At 39.0% G+C, this 21,623-nt stretch overlaps 2 protein-coding genes across 2 annotated transcripts in view; both read left to right on the top strand.

Moving 5' to 3' along the window:
• The window catches only part of Ns4 (Nucleostemin 4), a 160,580-nt gene that overhangs the window by 6,346 nt on the left and 132,611 nt on the right, over positions 1–21,623 (top strand). The gene's annotated exons all lie outside the window — the stretch shown is intronic.
• The window catches only part of PAPLA1 (Phosphatidic Acid Phospholipase A1), a 256,678-nt gene that overhangs the window by 170,598 nt on the left and 64,457 nt on the right, over positions 1–21,623 (top strand). Inside the window, exons 9-14 of the mRNA XM_080178180.1 lie at positions 1,446–1,497; positions 4,342–4,433; positions 9,987–10,048; positions 10,347–10,410; positions 10,941–11,053; positions 13,556–13,628. Coding sequence (XP_080034306.1) covers positions 1,446–1,497; positions 4,342–4,433; positions 9,987–10,048; positions 10,347–10,410; positions 10,941–11,053; positions 13,556–13,628 — 456 coding nt within the window. The remainder of the gene's footprint in view (positions 1–1,445; positions 1,498–4,341; positions 4,434–9,986; positions 10,049–10,346; positions 10,411–10,940; positions 11,054–13,555; positions 13,629–21,623) is intronic.

The raw sequence follows: 21,623 nt of genomic DNA, 5'->3' as shown, positions 1-21,623 counted from the left end.
TAGTTTCCGGGTAAAATAGCCGATAAGTCGTCCAATAAGTGATCTTGTTTATTCAAAAAAAGTTATGTATCGTGAATATCTTATGAAAAGTTAAAACTTCCCTTAATTTTTATGTGTGTTTTTTCTTGTAATTGCTAGGCTAATCATAATTGTTATTTTTGAAAATTCTTTTATTATTTTCGTTTACAATTTTTAGTTTCTTGTTTCCATTTTATATGTCACTAGTAGCTTCGCCCCTAGCCTCTAGGGGCACTTAAGGAGGAGGGGGAAAATACGACCTCATCCCATTTTGAATTTGTGTTCAAAAAAGTAAAAGGAATATTTTTGGGGGAGGGGGGTGAAGACGCTCTCCCAAAAAAAGTTTAAAACCTCCCCAGGACCTATAAGAAGCTTCACTGTAAAGGAGAACAATATCGGTTCAGCGGTTAGCAAGATCCTTCGGGACAGACAAACAACGCTTACTACTTTATATAATAGGATATATCTATCCCTGTATCTCATAGAAGCATTAATATGATGGAAGTAAAATTATATTTCTTCGATACTTTTGTTTTTACTTTTATTTTTGTTTTAGTGGGGTTTTAGTTGTAAAACTTCTTTATAACTAACTTTGTCCACCTGTACGTTCGTAGTTTGCAATTTCAATTAATCTTTTTTTTTAAATTTTATTATTAAAAATCAATCCATGTAAACGTTAAACGTAAAAAACTACTCTACAAGTAGTAAAGTTTTTGGTCTGAAGCTTAGGATCTCAATAACTAATGGGTTCTCAATTTTAGATGAGATTCACATAGGTCCAGGGCTGGATCTTTAAATCATTTTAGTGGTGAGCCAGATCGGGGTGAGCCAACTTTCCACCAATGAGAGCACAGCATTTTATGAAATGCCGCGCTGTGATTAGCTGAAATTCAGCTCACCCCGATCTGGCTCAACACTAAAATGATTTAAAGATCCAGCTCTGTTATGTTTATAGGCTATTTCATTTTCAGATTTAAGTTTATGAATGGTTTTCAGCTATTGTATTAGTCCTCTTCTGCTACTTTAAGTAAAGACTAGCGGCTACGCCCCTAGAGGCCTCTAGTGGCATTTAAATGTTTTTTTTATATTTAAATATGTCTATGTTGCGTTTGACGTTTAAGTTTCGTTGAACTCTCTTTGTTAAATCGAGAAAATTTTATTTTCTGTGATTTCTCTTGGGAGGGTGGTGGTACCCTCCCCCAAAATAGTTATAAACCTTCCCGGGACCTATTAGAATCTACCCTGTTAAGGAGAACCCGACCGGTTTAGACACACAGACAAACAGACAAACATCCTGTTACTTTAGTATAAGGATACCCTGGATTCCTGGGCTTCGCCGCTAATCGAAGAATAGATTAAAAATTGTGGTTTGTTTAAGTTATTTCAATTTTGATACTATACAAAATTTTCATGGTTTTATTTTTCAGGATAGAGATACGGTACCGTCATATCTGGCAAACAAGATGGACGGGAAACAAGGTAACAATTGTAGAGTAGAGTTGCCTTCTATAAGATTTACTTATTTATACTCTTAGAGAGGAGGGGGGTGGGGTGTGGGGTGTTAGACTGTAAATTACACTGGTACCCAAAACTGAATAGCCTGGTAATCTTATTATCTTTGGCTTAAAAACTTTAAGCACTTTTCATTGGTTTGTAGTAGTGTCCAAACTTTTCAACCAATAGTTTTTCTTTTATTGACATATCCTGAAATACCTGAATTCTCTATGAGATTATACTCTGTGGAATTCCTTTTCTTTTTAAAATGGCAGCGAGATGATGCATTACCGACAAAAGTATATCTAGTAGAATGTAACAGTATGGTTTCTAAACCAATTAATAGCCGCTGGATTAGAAATGATTCTCAGCCATACTGAAATTGCATGTATAGCATCGTTTTACAAACAATTTTCCATAAATACTAAAATAAAAATTATAAAATTAGTTTTTAAAAGGCATCAGTTTTTATAAAAACTTACCTTGTGTGTGAGTGGGTGTTTTGTGTGTGTTGCGAAGGATCTAGCTAACCGCTAACCCGGTATGGTTCTTCTTTACAGTGAAGCCTCATATAGGATAGGGATGGTTTGTAGCTTTTTGGGGGGAGGGGTACCTCCATACCCAAATAGTAATTGCAATTCAGAGCATAGCCACTAGCATTAAGAAAAGCAATTTTTTTTATTTTGGTTTCAAAAGGAAAAATGAGAAAATAAAAGAATCAACTTGATTGAATATACTTTGTTTGAAAGTGATGTATATATGAATATAAGCATGTGTACGTTTGGGAAATACAGGGTTCTCAGCTATATAAATTGTCAAAATATTGAAAATTAAAAAAATTACATGAAAATTTAGAATTCTAAAAACATTACAGTGTAGATTCCAAGCCCAAATCTAGTTTAATTTGAAAAATAGTTTTGGGTGAGATTAATTTTTTTCTTGAGATGATGTTGCATTCCCACCGCCCGCCCCACCTTGCCTGGACCTATTAAAAAAAATCCACAAGAATCAGAGGCTTCTGACCTTAATTTTGACGGAGCCAAATTTATGGGGGGAAATTAACTTGTGGTGTTCAAAGACAGAACTATTTATTAAAAAACACCTTTAATAATCAAATATAAGACTTTGTTGTCTGTAATTTCTCATCATTTTTTGTAAAATCAAAAAAAAATTAACTTCAGGGTCACTTGAAGGTTTTTACTGTACCCTGTATGTGTTTTTTCACCTTAAATATTAAAAATGAAATATCTACCAAGAAGGAGCAGCTAGGATTTAATTTTTAATGGATTATACTAAGCACTAGGTCTTATTTGAACGTTTCATTTTCCGTTTTGCTGGTAATTTTTGTTTATCCTTTTTTGGTTAGGGTTAAGGTGTGCAATTCAAGAACCGACCTAATTAAATGTTTAATATGTGTACAAATTTTGTTGCTGTACTCTGTATGTGCACAAATCTTGGGTGCACTTTCTTTCTTTATATTCATAGTTTACCATGGAGATAGGGATAAATCTATTGAAAAAAATAGATATTTTCCCTTGTTTCTAGGGGCCTCTTCTTTATGGGATGTGGTACTATTCGCCCTTAAACTTTAATTCCATTTTGTAAAAATAAAGCTTAAAACAATCATACAAGTTGTTATATTCTATGAATAGTAGAGCCCAATTGGTTCAGCACTTTCCGAGATTACAAGCTTAAGACAGACGTCGTTCTCATTTGTATAATATAACTTTTCTCTTTTTTTCTAATTACATCATAAGATTAAAAATATTAGAAGAAGTTTAATCTATCTCATATTATACAAAGAACGGTATTAATTGAAAGATAGTCGTATGTTTCTGTAAAACACGCTAGCGGCTACGCTCCTAGAGGCAAAAGAGGGAAAAGAAGTTTTTTTAATGATGGGTATTTTTATAGGAATGCGTTCGCTTGGTAGGGTGGAGGTACCCTCAGGGGCGTCCAAGCTTTTTTATTTGGGGGGGGGGTAAAATTTTGAAAATAAAATTTTTTTTTTGGGGGGGGGGTAATCTTTATTTCATAGAGGCATTTTTTTTTATTTGGGAGGGGGGGTAAAAATTGAAAATTTAAATTCATTTGGGGGGGTAATCATCCCATTACCCCCCCCCCCCCTTGAACGTCTATGGGTACCCTCTCCAAAAATAGGTACCTTATCTGAACTTATTAGAAGCTTCACTGTAAAGGAGAGCCATATCGGTCCAGTGGTTATCAAGATTATAATTTAAAGACTGACAAACAAGATTTTCATAGAAGCTTTATATTGGTTGTTTTAGCATATCTTCAAAATGCATTAACCATTTCGCCTATTCGTTTATGCAGATGTCATAATGTATAAATATGTACTACATTTCTTTTTAACATTTATTACAAAAAGTGTAATATTCTTATTTATATTTGTGAAGCTCCTCTTCTAGTTTATTTGTCTTTCGGATAGGATTTTTTATTTAGTATATTATTGAATATATTTTTACCAGTATGGCATTGTATTACAGACAATTTTTCACGAATGTTAAAGTAAAAATCATAAAATTAGTTTTGTTAGTCCTGACCTTCGGCCCCTCGGGTATAACAAAACTGTTCTTTATCTTATAATTTTGGATTTTAATATCCGCGGAAAGCTGTCTGTATTACAATGCGATAAGTGGTCAAGATAAACAGAATTACCCCATCTGTAGAATAAGATTTTGTTGCAAAAGTTTGTACAATGATAATTTGTCTAACCCAATAAAGTCCCCGAGGTTTTTAAGCCAACTAGGGGACCTGTTTTGTTTGTTGTTTGCTGCGTTACTTATGCATAAATTTCTTCTTGTTTAGGTGACGCAGCGACGAGCCCGCAGTCTGAACAGATATTATGATGGGAGTGGTACAGACAGTTACAGTGGTGATAGTGATGAATATGCCTTCAGGTACACACTGACAGACAGGTAGACAGATACTATGATGGGAGTGGTACATACAGTTACAGTGGTGATAGTGATGAATATGCCTTCGGGTACACACCTACAGACAGACAGATGGACAGACAGACTGACAGACAGAATGACAGACAGACTGACAGACAGACTGACAGACAGACTAACAGACAGACTGACAGACAGACTGACAGACAGACAGACTGACAGACAGACAGGTAGACAGATACTATGATGGGAGTGGTACAGACAGTTACAGTGGTGATAGTGATGAATATGCCTTCAGGTACACACTGACAGACAGACAGATGGACAGACAGACTGACAGACAGACAGATAGACAGATTTTATAATGGAAGTGGTACAAACAGTTATAGTGGTGATAGTGATGAATATGCCTTCAGGTACACACTGACAAACAGACAGATGGACAGACAGACAGATGGACAGACAGAATGACAGACAGAATAACAGACTGACAGACAGACAGACAGATAGACAGATTTTATGATGGAAGTGGTACAAACAGTTATAGTGGTGATAGTGATGAATATGCCTTCAGGTACACACTAACAGACAGACAGACATGTAGGTAGACAGACAGACAGATACTATGATGGCAGTGGTACAGACAGTTATTGTGGTGATAGTTATGAATATGCCTATAGGTACACACTGAAAGACAGACAGACTAGTAGACAAGAATTCAGACAGACAGACAGACTGGTAAACAAGAAGATATACAGACAGACAGAGTGTAGACAAGAAGATAGACAGACAGACATATAGATAAACATTGAAATTAGATAGAAAGACACAAGGACCCACAAAAGATAGAAAGAAAGATGAAAAGATGAAAAAATAGAGCGGTAGTAAAACAGACAGACTAACTGAATAACAAATAGTTACAGATTATACAGTAATTGTATTGACAAATATAAACAAATAGACCATAGATAAAATAAATTAACTAAATGAAGTTAAAATCATTCATTCTATTAATGATTGTAATTTAACAAGTGCAGCGACCATAATAGGTCTGTATACTTAAAATTTGCTTTCTTGGAAATTGTTTAATTTTTGCTTTTATAAATATAACTTAAATACTTCAAAAAAGAAAAATCATGCTTATAAACATAGCACTTGGCTTTTTAGAATTATATCATTGATCATTAATAAAAAAAAGATTTTAAAAATGGATATTTTCATCTCAAGTTGAAAAGAAATTGGAATAGTAAATATCTTTTTTTAAATATTATTGTTCTTTTTTATCTTAATTACTGCACTACTGATTGAAATCGTTGACGTGTGATATGGGGGTGTCAACATCCCCCTTAAAATTGTACACCTTCCATTCCCATAATTGTTAACTGTTAAAACGTTGTGTACGCCACTGATTAGAATAATTAAATAATTTTTTTCATTTCTATAGATTTTTTTTGAGTAAAAATCAAATTTCAGATAAAAATTTAAAGAATATATATTTTCATATAATAAACATAAAATAATAAAAAACACTAGAGGGAGAAAGGGTTAAATAACTGTATCTCCCCATCGCATTGTCCTTGTGCCCACTCTCAATTGTGTCATTGAAAATCAACCAGTGGTGGGGTGTGTATAATATAATTATAATATCATTCTAAAAAAATATTTAAGAGCGTCACGACCAAATATGACTGGCTGCTGCGACTTACAGACATACGGACAGGCTTTTTTTATAGAGTGGCATAACTACCACTGTATTAAAATTAAAATATCTCTTCTATAAATTCTTTTTTTGCACCATGATTTATAAAAAAAATTGTGAGATTTGTATCACAATTTATAGGAGAGATTCAATAAGCCATGAAAATTGTCATTTTCAGATATTTCTTTTTCTTCCTAGCTTTGCCTTTTTTCTAGTTAGATACATGTATGGATCTTCGTGTATTTGGAAAGTTAAGGAATGCGATATCTCCTGTCGAGTGAATCCCCCCCCCCCCACCCTCCCCTTATTTTTCATAAAATTGAAGGAGTTGTATATCTTTTATTAATAATGTTAAAAGTTTACCCTATAAATGTCTTAAGTATAGATGTATAGCCCAGACAACTACCTGGATCCAGTGTTGTGGACTTTTGTAGTCTGCTAGCTAATTTCTTTCTGCTCTATTGTAGCGAGTTGGCTGTGTTAATATTTTCTTCGCTATTGGCTGATTTTCAAAGACCCAATTGAAAAGTCGGCACATGTCCCATGGGGTGGGAGCATACAGTTATTTAACCCCTTTCCCCTCTATTGTTTTACCCAATATTAGTTTTTTTTTACACTAAATTAGTTTAGGTTACATTTGGTACAGGGTTGCCCCGCACTGTCATAGCACCGAAAATACAGGCCTTAAAGACATAGAACTTTAAACGGAGTTTAAACGCATCATATATTTTAAAGGAAAATAAAAAAAAAGCAGCATATTTATAACTTAAATGATTTAAAATGTTAGTACCGAAATTAAAATCAATTTTAAATAATAAATTCCAGAGGTACTTATGGGTTTATCCATATATGTATCTAACTATTTCCTTTCCCAAATTCTCTCCAATATAAACTGAACTCAAGTCAATAGATATAAAAAGTTATTTTAGATATTTAATTACCACCATAATTTTGTTCTACTTTTCAATCTCGACTAAAACTTTGTCCTAACTGAAGACGATTTGCTTTTGTGACAAATATATTAAATTGATAATATTTATATAAAGTCATTAACTTTAATAGCCAATTATTCCATTGAGTTCTCAATTTATGGGATCTTCTTGTTTCGGGAAGTTTTAGGCTATTATTATCCTTCTATCTTAAATTGAAATGCTAGGGGCGCAGCTGCTAGTTACCAAATAAAAGAGATCAACTGTTAATGGTTCAAAAATGTATTTGGCTTCTAATATAAGATATCTATTGTTTACATTTTTTGCCAATGTTGTACATTTATAAATGTAAAAAGTGACCGCTAAATTTTATTTTGACATATTCAAAATATTTAAATTTCTAGTAGTGCAGCTACTCTTCAACTTACTATAATGTCCGTATGTACGTAAGGTTGCTATAATTAAATTACTTAATGACAGATTTTATTTCTTAAATAGTTACACTTTTCCACGGACACTAAACTGAAAAACTACAGGATCGATTTATGTTTTATTGGCCCAGAAGGGCCGCAGGGCCGGGCTAATAAAATTGATATTAAATCATGCAAGTCATACTTTCATTTTTAATAAAGGTTTCGTGATTTTCTGATATTGTTTATGTTCTTTTTTTTTCCCTCAATTTTATTACCAGTGAACATCAGCTATATGACTTTACCAGTTTGTCGATAAATGATTTTTGCTACTTATGTTATTCTTGTTTTATATTTGTAGGTGAGGTACTTCTCTTTAAAAAACACTTCTCTAACATTGAAAGTAACCTTTCTTAATGAGAAAAATATATCAAAACCTTCCTGTGACAAATAATAAGCTTTCCTGATGTTTGTATCATGATTGTTTCCAAGGTCTTAATAGACTGTTTTCAAATATTTTTTTCCTTTTTTTCTGTTTTTGCCATTGGTAAAAAGTTGGTGGCAATATAATATTTCACCAGGTTCAATATCAATATTTATTACGAAAAAAAATTCTGATTTGATATAAAATAAATATGGAAAAAAAACCTATTATGTGAGACATGTATTGAATGGTTATTGATGTGTTTATAAATGTTGATAAAACCTAAATATATTGGCAACGTCAGTTTATCATATTTGGATAGATAAAAATATAAAATATCTACCAGGGTTCCATTGGTTTGGTTCGTGTTGGAATTTTAAAACGGGTATCTAAAATATGATAGGTTCTTTTTTTCAGTTCAGTAATGGAAAAAGGATAGTAAAAAAAATACAGTGAAAATAAAGAAAAATATTATTAAATAAGAACCATACAAAATGTTTAGGAGAGTATAATAAGCATTTTTATGACAAATATTTTTAATAAATTACTAAATTAGACTATACTTTCGAAATTTATCTGTTCAGAAAAAAAAATCAATGTTTTCATGGTGTTGTATTATCGGATGGTTTGTGCTACTAGTGCTACTACAACTATTAAATTCAATTTGGAATTTGGATCCAGTTTTGTTATTCCATCTTGAATTAATCCGTGGCTCCTCTATATATATATATTTAAAGAGAAGACATGGAAAAGGAAAAGGCCCCGGAAGGTTAAGGGAAACTCTCTATTTTAATTGAATCATAGCCAGGGATCTAAATGGATAAGACAGTAGCCGATAGATTGATGTACATATTTTAAATGTTAATACACAAAATTACCCATTCTGTAGATAACAATTACTGGTTGAAACGTTTGGACACTCAACCTAAATCATCAAATCACTAAAAGTTGAAAAGGTATAAAAAAAAATACAAAATCAATGATTAAAAAATTTATGTCACATTATGAAAAATTAAATATATTACGAAAATCTCCTAACATTTTTGAAAAAAAATCATCCAATTTGTATTATGAACATCAGTAGTATCTTCCTGAAGATTGCTAAATCATGAATCTTTAAGTTAAAGATCAATAAAAAAATCATTAAAAAGAACGTTGTTTTTACTAAATAAAATTAGATAAATGTTATTATGATAATATTAATAAATGTTTCATTAAAATTGTGTTCTGTAATAGTAAAAAGAAAGAAAGTAGTTTCTTTGGAAGACTTTTTTGCTCAACAGGAAATATATAAATTTATGTAAGTGTACAATATTATATATCACTCACGCGGTATCTTAATGTTATCAAGACAATTGGTGGTTTCTCCCCTTATTACATCTGGACTTCATACAATTTTTTAAAGAAAGGAAACCTTTTTCTATTCTTATTTTAGGTAAGGTTATGTTAGAATAGCTACATACACAGGGATAAAGGTTTTTTGATATATTTAAAACATTCATCTAAAAATGTTCTTTCAATACCAACACTGTAATTTTGTCTAGTTATAGGTTTGTTGTAACCTCCCCTAAAATAGTTATTATTCATTCTTGGATGTGAGAAGCTTCACTGTTTGGAGAACCATATAGTTTCAGTGGTTAGCAAGATCCTTCGGGACTGACATACAGACAGTCAGATATAGATCCTGTTACTTTTATCTAAGGATACATATTTTTGAAGGGGGTTGTCAATTTCAAGATTCTTGATCCCATTAAGGGATTGTGTGCAAACAGCAAACAGATTAAATAGTAATTTTATATAATATTTCCAGATTTACTCTTAGACACAATTATTGGTTTGGAGAAAAGATATTATAGTAGCAAAATTAATGAAAATGGAATCATGCTTTTTTTACAATCAGATTAGAGTCAGATCTTTTAAATCCTGTATCTTAGGAGCTAGCTTCAGATATATTTTCAAGTATCTTCATTTTATATTTCTAGTTTTTGAGCTAGAGGGTGAAATTTAAGCTACCATAAGCGCCATGTGGTACAAACAGACACTGTTACTTATAGAGTAGCTGTGCTACTAAAAATTTAATGATATATTTGTTTTCAGTGACTCTGCCCAATATTTGGATGAGTTTAGAAATCGAGATTATTTTCATACGGATCCTTCAGGTATAGATATTTTAACAAGCATAATAAAGAACATAAGTAGCGCAGCAACAACAAGCTTGCAAAATGTCACTGTAATAAGTAAGAGGTAGTATGTATTTAAATATATAGAGAGAAGGTACAAAAAAAGGGAGTTATAGTCAATGGAAAGTGGAAAAGAAGTATGTTTACTATCAAAAGCCTTATTCAAGTCTAAAATCATATCTAAATAATTTGCTACAACTTATTTTTGACATGTTTTCATTAACGAATAAGTAAAGATAGTGTCAAACGTCTTTTACAAGTCTAAATCCATATTTAGGTCGAAGGGTTCCTAGCCGCCACAATCATAGGAATGGAAAATTGTCTAAACGGTTACATTACAGGTATAGTAATTATAAACTAAAGGCAAGTTCCTGTTAAACTTGGAGGTAACAGGTTAATATAAGATTTATCTTGACATTATGAATGGATTTATTATAATCTGGATCTTATAGTAGATAATCATGTACTCATGTAATAATCCCCTTTACACCATCCCCTCCTCTCCTAATAAATAAATAAACTGACCAATAAATTTTGTCCATTTTAGCAAGTTAAATTGACGACAATTTTTCCCTTGTCATAATATCTAAGTATATTCTATATCCATTATCAATATCCCTCATTCTATGTACAACATTCTTGGGTTGACATAGAAATAAGATGACCTGTTCAAAGATTGTTTATCACAGTCTATGTTGATGAAATAATAACAAAAATGTTTAACAAGGGTGTTAACTAAAATTTTTGTTGAAAGTGTTGATAATGAAGTTTAAGTCGCTATAAGCAATAAACAAAGTTAAAAAAATAAACAAAGCTGATATTTATATCGTCTTTACTACATGAAACCTAAATCTACCATGTCTTATTTTAGAACTGATGAAATCTTACGGGAAGAGAAAGAGTTTACAATAGTTGTGAGGGGAGGAATCTATCTGGTGGACCTTAATCAATGGAAGTGCAACTCCATTTATTGGCCAAGTACAGGTAGTGTCAATAAATCTTCTAATTTTCACTGAGTCTCGCCGTCTGTCCGTCTTTTAAATTTTCTATCCCTGTGTCTGTTTATTTATATGTAAATCGAAAAAAAAACTCCAAAATTGGCCTAGTAGACTTTTGAGTATGTCCATTATTTGGTGGACAACAAGGTGATAATATCCACCCACCTGATAATAACACCCACTTTGTTTCTCTATTACACTCCTTAAAGCTCACACAACCTCTAAATTTAGGTTTAAGGGTGCAGTGTAAAATTTTTTAATGCGCTTTGCTCATCCAACTGGAAAACCCTATACACGCCCTTGACAAAGATAGTATGCACATCATAATGTATTATAAATAGTGTATAACAAATGAATCTGTTTTATCTAAAAGTATTTAAAAGTAGGTATATAATTCATTGGTTACAACTAATACAACAAATGACAAAACTTTTCTCCAGTTCCAAGATAAAACTCAGTTTTTATATAGATTTCTCGTTTTTTCTTCAAAATATAGGTTTCGTTTTTGTTTATAAAATTGAATTTGTCAATCGACCCTACACTCATTTTTATTTTTAAAAGAAAAAATATAAAAATTCAGAAAGGGTTTTTTCTTGAGGGGGGGGGGAGGTACCCTCTCCACCGAAAGAATTATAACCATCCCTGGAACTATATTAGGCTTCACTGTAAAGGAGAACCATATTGGTTTAGCCTTTATCGTGATTCTTTGCTACATACACAGATATACAGATAGACAATGACATTCAGTTGCATTTATAAAAAGATTGCCGAAGAGAATATTTTTAAAAACTAGTGCATGTCTTTTTAAAAGCGAAGCTTTTCTATAATTAGGGTCGGTCCGTCCGTCCGTACGTCCGTCCGTCCGTCCGTCCGTCCGTACGTCCGTCCGAGATAGTTAGCTTTTATTCGTTAATTTAAGCATGTTAGAATTGTCCTATCGATTTCAAACTTTGCATGGTGATTTCTGTAGTAGTTAGGTACGATTTAGAAAGCGTAGCAACTCTATAATAATTACCCAAATGTCCGTACGTCCATTTTAAACATGTTGATTTTTTTACTTTTTTAAATAGCTTTTATTCGTTAATTTAAGCATGTTAGAATTGTCCTATCGATTTCAAATTTTGCATGGTAATTCCTGTAATAGTTAGGTACGATTTAGAAAGCGTAGCAACTCTATAATCATTACCAGAATGTCCGTACGTCCATTTTAAACATGTTGATTTTTCTACTTTTTTAACAACGAATTTTTATATGATCTAATTATCCGTTTGATCTGATATTTGGTATATTGATTCCTGGGACAACAAAGAACAATATTTTAAGCGAAGCAACTCTACAATCAAGCCCTAAAGATGTAAGTATGTCCATAAACATTATCCTGTATCAAGCAGTTTTTCAACAAATTTACTTACAATTTTGCTTCGAATCTTGTACTTTTATATTCTGATTATTCAGTTCAGACACTATACAAGTATTAATGTCCGTTTGTCCTACCGTTTCAGTGCTTCGCTTTTATGGATGTTGTCATCCTTGTTATTAGAAAAACTTTTCTATTAAAGGCTTGTTTTAATTTTTCCAAAAAAAAGAATTGTTTGTTTACCCTTTGCCCAACTAAAATCTTTGTTTTAAAACTTTTTGTTTGAAATTCCAGTGAGTTTTTACTATAAGTAGATTAAGGGAAAAGTCAATTAAACTAAATAATGATAATGTGAGACAATAATAGTTAAAGTAGGGAAAATGCCTTATCAATAAAGGCGCAACTCATTTCCATGCACAGTTAGGACTTTAGGACCAAGTGTTTCTTGACTCCTTTAGTTTGGATATTAGTGCTTGAAGCCGAGAAAATCACGTTTCCCCCATTCCATTTATAACGGACGGACAGACGGACGAACATTTCGATTGAAAGAATATCTTCGCTACTTACACAAGGTATAGATCCTTCGAGGTAATTTTTACCTTCAGACATACATGCCGTTTGAAATGGATTTATTTTTTTCTACCATTGTTTGAAAATACATTTACTTATTCCTTTAACCCTAATTTTACCTAAACAGAGTTATTATTACTTTTTGTGTATTTAGTTTTATTGTTGCTATAATGATTTTCAATTTTACTTTTTTTACATTTTTGCATTGCTGTTAACCTATTTTATTACATTACTTGCCAATAGTATGAAAAGAATTATGTTCTTATATTTATGAAATAAGCAAGATGTCTTTGAGTCTGTTTGTGTGTTAGTTTGTATGTGTAGTGATGGATCTCACAAACCACAGAACTGATATGGTTCTCCTTTACAGTGAAGCTTCATATAGGCCCAGGAAAGGTTTACGGCTATTTTAGAGGAATGTACCTTTTTACAACTAAAATTGAAAGTATAGGTCGACTCTGTTTCGACACGCAAATAACCAAAAGGAATATTTTATCACAAAACATTGTCAGCCAAAATGGATGCTACTTGACTGCTTTTCAGCCGCATTTTATTATTTAGGATTAGAAATAATGCGAGGTACTTGGTTCCATGATGAATCCTGGCAGCCACTGGACTGTGAACACGCAGACAGGTAGTTTCTTTAAATGTAATTTCAGGGTTTGTAATTCCCGCAGGGGCTAAATAGCAGGGTTCGGCTTATTATTACAATTATATGAATTTGTTGACAGCCCAATGGCACCTCCCTTCCTCCAAATACCAATTTCGCACATTAACATATTAGCTAATGAATAAGAAAAGCCTCCTCCCTATCTAAAATGATCCAGGGATCTAAAGGGATAAGACAATGGCCGATAAATTGATACACACCCCCAATGATGATGCACAAAATTACACATTCTGTAGATTACAATTTGTAGTTGAAATGTTAGGACAATCAACTTAATGAACCAACCAATCAAAATTCAATAAATGTCCCTAGGGTTGTTAGACCAACGAATAAGAAAACCTTATATAAAATTTTAGGGACTAGTGTAATAAACAGCCCAATGTCCCCTCCCTCCTTGAGAATGATCTATCTTTTTACCTTATATTCTAACTTTCACTTAAACTAGGTGTTCCATCTGTGTAGCATATTAGAAATTTTAGCAGGACAGCTATTTTAATACTAGCAAATAATAAATGTCCAACAATTCCTCAATTTGTACCCTCCGCATTTTTAGCTCCTGTCATTTCCTTATTTATTTACAGATTTTAAAAAAATATATAAACCTAAATTGGTCAATAAAGATCTACAAAACAAGAATGTAATTTTTTTTTAACAAAAATATGTATTTTTATATGCATTTAAATTTAAATATATTTTAACTTTAAATTATTGATTTGTCAATGTATAACTAGAAAGGTTGAAAAAACAGTGTTTGAACTTTGTTATTAAAGTTTAGCTTAAAAGCCAATAAAATAAAAAAAAAGTTCTACATGGGTTTAACTAAGTTTAATTGGGTTTTTAACGATAATTTTCTGAATCAATTATTTTTTGTGGATTCAGGGGAGGATATTTAACAAATAAATTGCCATTTAATCTATTCTATAATATTTGTTGGTGAAATTGTCTGACACCCTTGAAACTTGTCTCAAGTAGGTTATAAACTTTTCTGGAAGTGTCTGCTCAACTAAGCTTCAAAATTTCTAAGGCAAATGCTATTTATAAATAAGCATCATCATCTTTTTTCAAAGCCAAGCTTTTCTACAATTATGATCAGTCCATCTGCCGTGTGTCTTTATGTTAAAATAGTCCTATCGTAATCAAACTTTGCATGTTGATTACTAAAACAATTTGGAACGAGTCACCAATCTATATAATATATACCAAAAATTCTGTACGTCTAATCATTGTTGGGCATTTTGTTGACTTACAATTAAATTATCTATATTATCGACATGGCGTTACTCTTACATTTTATTCGAGTGATCAAAACTGAAATATTATCGACTTTCCATTATTTTTAATGACATTTTATTATATAAAGTAGTAAGGTTTTTGTTTTCCCCTTTATATCTCGCTAAGGTTCTCTATTTCAGGAAAGCTTTATAAAGGTCACAAAATGGTTTTAGGCCAATATTTAGTTCTTGTGTGGTAAGCCGAAGCGTTTCAGCTCACCGGTTGCGAGTTCGAATCCAACGAGCCCCTAGCCTTGAAGTATTCTACCAAAACAAACTAGCAGGATTTACTCATACAGAAATTATATTTAAACTGAATACATTTACAATGGGTGGTTACTATATATATACAAAATAGATTATAACAATGAGTTAGGTTTGAAGGGGGTGTGGGAGACAAGGGCGTAGCCCGCGGCGGTAGACATCTGTGGGGTAAGCTGCAGTAAAGGGGAAGGCACCATCTCCCGGTAGAATAGTTGCCTGAGGGGCGCGGGGTTGCTAAGTGTCCGTGCCCCTCCCCTATTTAGCCAGTCCAATCTGACCGCTGCCGATGGGGTCATCTGCGGTCATGAGGTGAATGGTGATATAATAGGATTAGTGCAGAAGGCTTGACTTGATAAGCCACTGCGTAGCAACTCTGTAAAATGCCCGTCCGTCTGCTGCCGTATTACCACAACCTCCCCTTCAAGGGCTGCGGGGCTCCCGAGCCACCAGGCCTTGAACCTGGGGATACGGCAGCCTCTGCCTGCGAACGGCAGCCTCTTCCTGGGGCACAGCTCGGTGCAGGACAGCCCTGGCTATACAGGCTCCGCGGGACACTCGCTGCTCGGTCTGGCTGTGGTTGGATATCAGCATTGTCAACTCCCGGTTGGCTTCCAGCTGAGGGTTGGCGACGGCCAGGCCTCGGCGTTGGAAATTCGGCCTTGTTTGCAGGACTAACTCTGTCTCGGCTGGTAACTGAACACGGAGGCCTAGGCTCACTCTAGAGGCTCCCAAGGGGGGGACAACGATGGAAGAAGGCGCCCATCTTGTCCAGGTTGCTCGGCCTCTTAGCTCCCACCCGGATGGGGATGGCTGTCATCTGGGGCCGCCACTTCCATCTCAGTGGCCGCTTCTTCTCCTGTAGGCTCACTGCTGGCAGGCAGGGGCTCCATGTCCGCATCAGGGTTCCAGACTGCATCCCTAGGTGGTTCTGGGGCCGGCGGCGCCAGCGGTGGTTCGTTGGGTTGGTGTTGCAGGTTCTCTTCTACCGGGTCACGATCCTGGCCGCTAAGCTGTGGGGCGGCGGCTGCCGGCTGGTTCACTGGAAACTGTCCTGGTTCACTAGCTGGCAACGCCGCAGCTCCGGCCGGCAGCTCAGTGGCGTCCTCGTCGCCGTCCAGGTCGTCTTGGATGTCCGTTGGAATCTGCTGGGCGGTGACATCTCCTGTGTATTTGCGCAGTCGGCCGACATGCGCGGTAATTTCCGAGATCTTGGCTGTTGGAGAGGCGGGTCTGATGACGTAGTGGACGTCCGTGGCCCGTCTCACTACCTTCCAGGGGCCAGTCCATCTCTTGGTAATCTTGGCTGACTTCCCTGGCACCAGGCGGGGGGCCAGATACCAAACCAGGTCTCCAACTTCGTATTTGGCCGTGCCCTCGTAAGCGGCCGCGCTCCTTCGGATGGTTCCCTCCTCTCGCTGCTGGATTGCGTCGTACATGGCGTGGTATCGTTGCAGGAGGGCTTGGACGTTGGCTGGGACTGAGGCATATTCAGTGTCTGGCAGCCGGAGTACCAGGTCCACCGGGAGCTTGGCCTCTCTCCCAAAATAGGCCAGGAAAGGGGTCACGCCCGTGGATCTGCAGGCCTTGGTGTTGTAGGCGAAGGCGATAGCAGGCAAGTGTGGCTCCCAGTTGTTGTCATCTCTATCCAGGAACAGCCGCATGCCTATGTTGAGCGTCCGATGGAACCTCTCAACCCGGTTGGACTGCGGGTTGTAGGGCGGTGGATGTGTCAGGCCAATCTCGAGCTTGGAGGCCAGTTCCTTGAATACCTGGCCAGTGAACTCCATCCCATTGTCGGAGTGGATCTTCAGAGGGCATCCGAACGTGGCCAGGTGGCGGTGCAGTAGGGTTTCGGGCACCGTGAGGGTGCGCTTGTTGGGGATGGCGTAGAGGCTGACAAACCGGCTGAACCCATCCTGAGCGGTTGCCGGCTGGCGTCTCTGGTAGGGGCCCCACCAGGTCAATGAACAGGACTTGCTGTGGATACCCCTGCTGGGAGGGCACGTGTATTCCTAACTTCAGCCTCTCCTTGGTGACCTTCTGTACACACTCAGGGCAAGTCTGGACCATCAGGCGGACGTCACGGGACAGGTTGGGCCACCAGAAATGCATGGCGACGTGGGCGATAGTGGCGTCCATCCCAAAGTGCCCAGCCATGGGGGCTCCATGGGCCAGGAAGAACGCGTCCTGCTGGAGGGCCGAAGGCAGCAGGTATCTTGTCCTCTCCCCTGTCAGGGTCTGGTCGGTGGTGGTGAGGCAGCCATGCTCGTCGAGTCCCAGGGCTGCGAAGCGGCTGGCGTACTGCTGCTCGTTCCGGTCCTTGCCTCGTAGCTCAGCCTTAGTTGGGGCCTTTCCGTCGGCTACCCACTGGCGGACACGGAGCAGGAGAGGATCCTGGGTCTGGGCTTCTAAGACTCGGGCCGGATCCAGCCGTGCTGCGGAGGGTCTGCCAGCTGCGGGCTCCCCTAGCTGGCAAAGGTGGTGGAGGTATTCAGCCTGTTCTGCTAATTCTTCGGCGGACGCTGCCGGCATATTGTCATCCTCCCGGCGGCTGAGGGCGTCAGCATTGGTATTCTGGGTGCCAGGACGGTGGCAGACAGTGAAGTCTAGGGCCGCTAGCTCCTCCTGCCAGCGGGCCACCATCCCTGTGGATGTGTTCAGTGACTTCATCTGTAGCAAGGCTGAGGAATCAGTGTTGATCTGGGAGCTACGGTAGGACAAGATGCCGTGAAATTTCCGGATCCCATACATGATGGCGGCCATCTCTCCCTTCCAGGACGGATAGCGGGTCTCGGGGTCGGTTGTCTTGCGCCCCACGGCGGCAATGAGCCTCTCCTTGCCGTCCTGCCATTGGCTGAGTATGGCAGAGATGGCCCGGCTGCTGAAGTCCCTGGTGAGCTGGAACACGGCTGGTAGGTCAAACCTGGGTGGCGCTCGGATGGGGGCTTGGCGAAACTTGTCCTTGAGCTGTACCAGCTGGGCTTCCATCTCGGCTGTCCAGGTCAGTGTCCTGGCCGTTTTCTGCCGATTCATCTCGTAGGTGAGGTCGGCATACTCGGGGATGAACAAACAGTAATAGCCAAAGAACCCCAGGAGCGCCAGCAGGTCCTTGGGGGTGATGGGGGCCGGCCAGTCAAGGATGCGGTCAATATAATCCTCTTGCATGGCTATTCCCTCACGGCTGAGGGTGTGGCCCAGATAGTCTACCTTGGCTCGGAACAGCTTGGTCTTGGCTGGCTTGAGGCGGATTCCTCCCCTGCGGTGGGCTTCCAAGACTTCCCGGAGCCTAGCCAGGTGGGCCCAGGTGTCTTGGTGAAAGGTCAGGACGTCATCAAGATATGACTGGAGGTTGGCCGTGCCCAATGGGTTCAGGACCCCTGCAATAAACCTGGAGTAGACAGATGGTGCGGTGGCTAGGCCAAAGGGCATCCTTTTCCATTGGTACAAGCCTCTGGGGGTGGTGAAGGCGGTGCAGGGCCGGCTATCCTCGGACACGCGGATGGTGTAGTACGCAGCCACCGCGTCTAAGGCACTGTAGACACGGTGTCCCCCAGCTCGTTCTACCAGCTGCTGGATCCTGGGCAGGGGGTAGCTGTCCAGCTCAAGACACTTGTTGAGGGCCCTGTAGTCGACGGCCCAGCGGGTGCTCCCGTCCTTCTTCTTGATAGGCACCAGGGGGCTGCTCCAGGCTGAGTCCGAAGGCTCTATGACTCCTTCTTGCAACCATGTGTCCAGTTGTTTTTCCAACTCAGCCTCCTGCCGTGGGTTCAGATCACGAAATCTCTGGCAGATCGGCTGGGTCCCTGGCTTGAGGCGCAGCTGTAGCTCCACTACATCAGTGCAGCCTGGGGTAGAGTTGGAGAAGACGTCCCTGTACTCTGACAGCAGGGTCCAGACCTCCTTCTTGAGCAGGGGGTCCTTGCGCAGAAATTCGTTCTCCTCCATCTCAAGGGCTGCCCACAGCTGCTGCATATCTGGGGGCTCAACAGGCTCTTGGAACAAATGGATGCGAGGGGGAGGCCGGTCGGAGACCTCCAGAATGTCGGGCTTCACCAGCTCCCCAGCCACGGGGAGGCCGGCGTTCAGCAGGAGAGGCATCTCCCCCTCATTTACCACCAGTACTCGGAACACGCTGGCGGAGCCAGGCCTGTGTGCATACAGGCCTTCTGGGATGACAAGATACTCCCCAAACCTCTGTTCTGGGGCAGACAGCTGGATGGCATCCTTGGTGCGGTGTCCCACTAGCTCAACAGGGACCGCCATGACGCCGCGTCCAGGCAGGACCACCCGCTTGGCCGTACGGAGTTGGGGTGGTTGGCCATTTGTTGGAGTGACAGCACTTAGCCTGTAAGTGGCTGGCACTGGGTCAGCTTCGGCTCCGGGAGCAACCGGCCGCGATTTGACGGGCTCGGCGCCGGGAGGGGCTGAGGTGTCGGAGCCATGCATGGCTCCGAGGGCGTTCGGCCACGATTTGACGGGCACGGCGCTAGGAGAGGCCGGGTTATCGGGGCCAGCCTTGGCTCCGGGGGCATTCGGCCACGACTTGACGGGCTCGGCGCCGGGAGAGGCTGAGGCATCGGAGCCATGCGTGGCTCCGAGGGCGTCCGGCCACGACTTGACGGGCACGGCGCCGGGAGAGGCTGAATCCTGGGGGCTGGGCGCGGCTCCGAGCGCATCAGACTGCGACTTGACGGGCCTGGACTCGGACCTGGCCGATTGGATTGCTGGGGGCCCCAGGTAGAGGGGGCCAGGTGGACACGGCTGGCCGTTGATAAAGGTATCGGCGGAGAAGATAGGCTCTGGAGGGCTGGAAATCTTGGGAAACGTCATTGGCAGGCTCTCCAGAGGCACCTTGGGCACTGGGCTAAATCTGCTTGCCGTAGGCCAGAGGCCTACATAATGCGTTCAAAATGATGGAAAATCGACCTAAAAAGGCCGTCTCGCGGTTCAGTTGGCTTCTCAGTTGGCAGCTGACTGTCCCCTTACTTGCAAAAGGGTCCAATCAGAGGTAGAATTGGCTAGTTTCTGCAGGGCTCGATCTCACAGCTGACACCAAGTTGTGGTAAGTTTCAGCTCACCGGTTGCGAGTTCGAATCCAACGAGCCCCTAGCCTTGAAGTATTCTACCAAAACAAACTAGCAGGATTTACTCATACAGAAATTATATTTAAACTGAATACATTTACAATGGGTGGTTACTATATATATACAAAATAGATTATAACAATGAGTTAGGTTTGAAGGGGGTGTGGGAGACAAGGGCGTAGCCCGCGGCGGTAGACATCTTTGGGGTAAGCTGCAGTAAAGGGGAAGGCACCATCTCCCGGTAGAATAGTTGCCTGAGGGGCGCGGGGTTGCTAATTGTCCGTGCCCCTCCCCTATTTAGCCAGTCCAATCTGACCGCTGCCGATGGGGTCATCTGCGGTCATGAGGTGAATGGTGATATAATAGGATTAGTGCAGAAGGCTTGACTTGATAAGCCACTGCGTAGCAACTCTGTAAAATGCCCGTCCGTCTGCTGCCGTATTACCACACTTGTGATGGTTTTAATATATTTTCTCGTATTCATTCGAATCCGGTGGATAGGAACCGGTTCTCATCCATACGAAAAAACTATGTCTAGCATCGTATTATATCCAGCTTTCTACGAATATGTAAATGTACAATCATAAGATTAAAACCAGTTTTTTTAGCCAGTGCCTTCGGCACCTCGGGTCTAAAAAACTTGTTTTAATCTCATAATTGTACTCTCTTTACCCGCGGAAAGCTGTTTATAATACGATGCGAGAAATAACTATTATTGTTCTTCCTCCAGTACAGAGATGCTAGGATCGCCACCGCTAGATAGGAAAACAGTCTTAAATGATATTATATTGACTTTTCAAGTATAAACTTATTGTTGCTGTGCTACTTAATGACATAATGTACCTTTTTTAACATCCATTTATCCCTGGGCAGGGAGACATTAAGAATGCCAGGGATTTAAAGGATAGGACAATGGCCGATAAATTAATTTACATTCCAAATGATGATACACAAAATTATCCCTTTTGAACACTCAACTTAATTAACCAACCAATCAAAATTCAACAAAGTCCTCAAAGTTGTTTAGTCAACAGATAAGAAAACATAGTTATAAAACTTTGGGTCTAGTGTAAACAGCCCATTGTCCCCTCTCTCTTTTGAAGAATGCACTTTAAATATCAGCCAATTCAATTCCATTAAACAGAATATAGGTTTTCATTAATGGGTCACTCATTTAGTTGGCTTTATTTCATGTGAAGAAATATTTATCTTAAAAAATAAAATTTAACCCTTCTCTTCATTATGTAAAGGCCCCTAAGAAGCTGCTTGTTATCACTTTTTTAGGTTAGGTTAATTAGGGATTTTAGAGGTATACAAATTTTAAAAATTGAAGAAAATAT

This window comes from Acartia tonsa, chromosome 12, assembly GCF_053477335.1.
Source record: "Acartia tonsa isolate MP-2025a chromosome 12, ASM5347733v1, whole genome shotgun sequence".
NCBI lineage: Eukaryota > Metazoa > Arthropoda > Copepoda > Calanoida > Acartiidae > Acartia > Acartia tonsa.
This window is presented reverse-complemented; position numbering and strand designations above follow the sequence as displayed.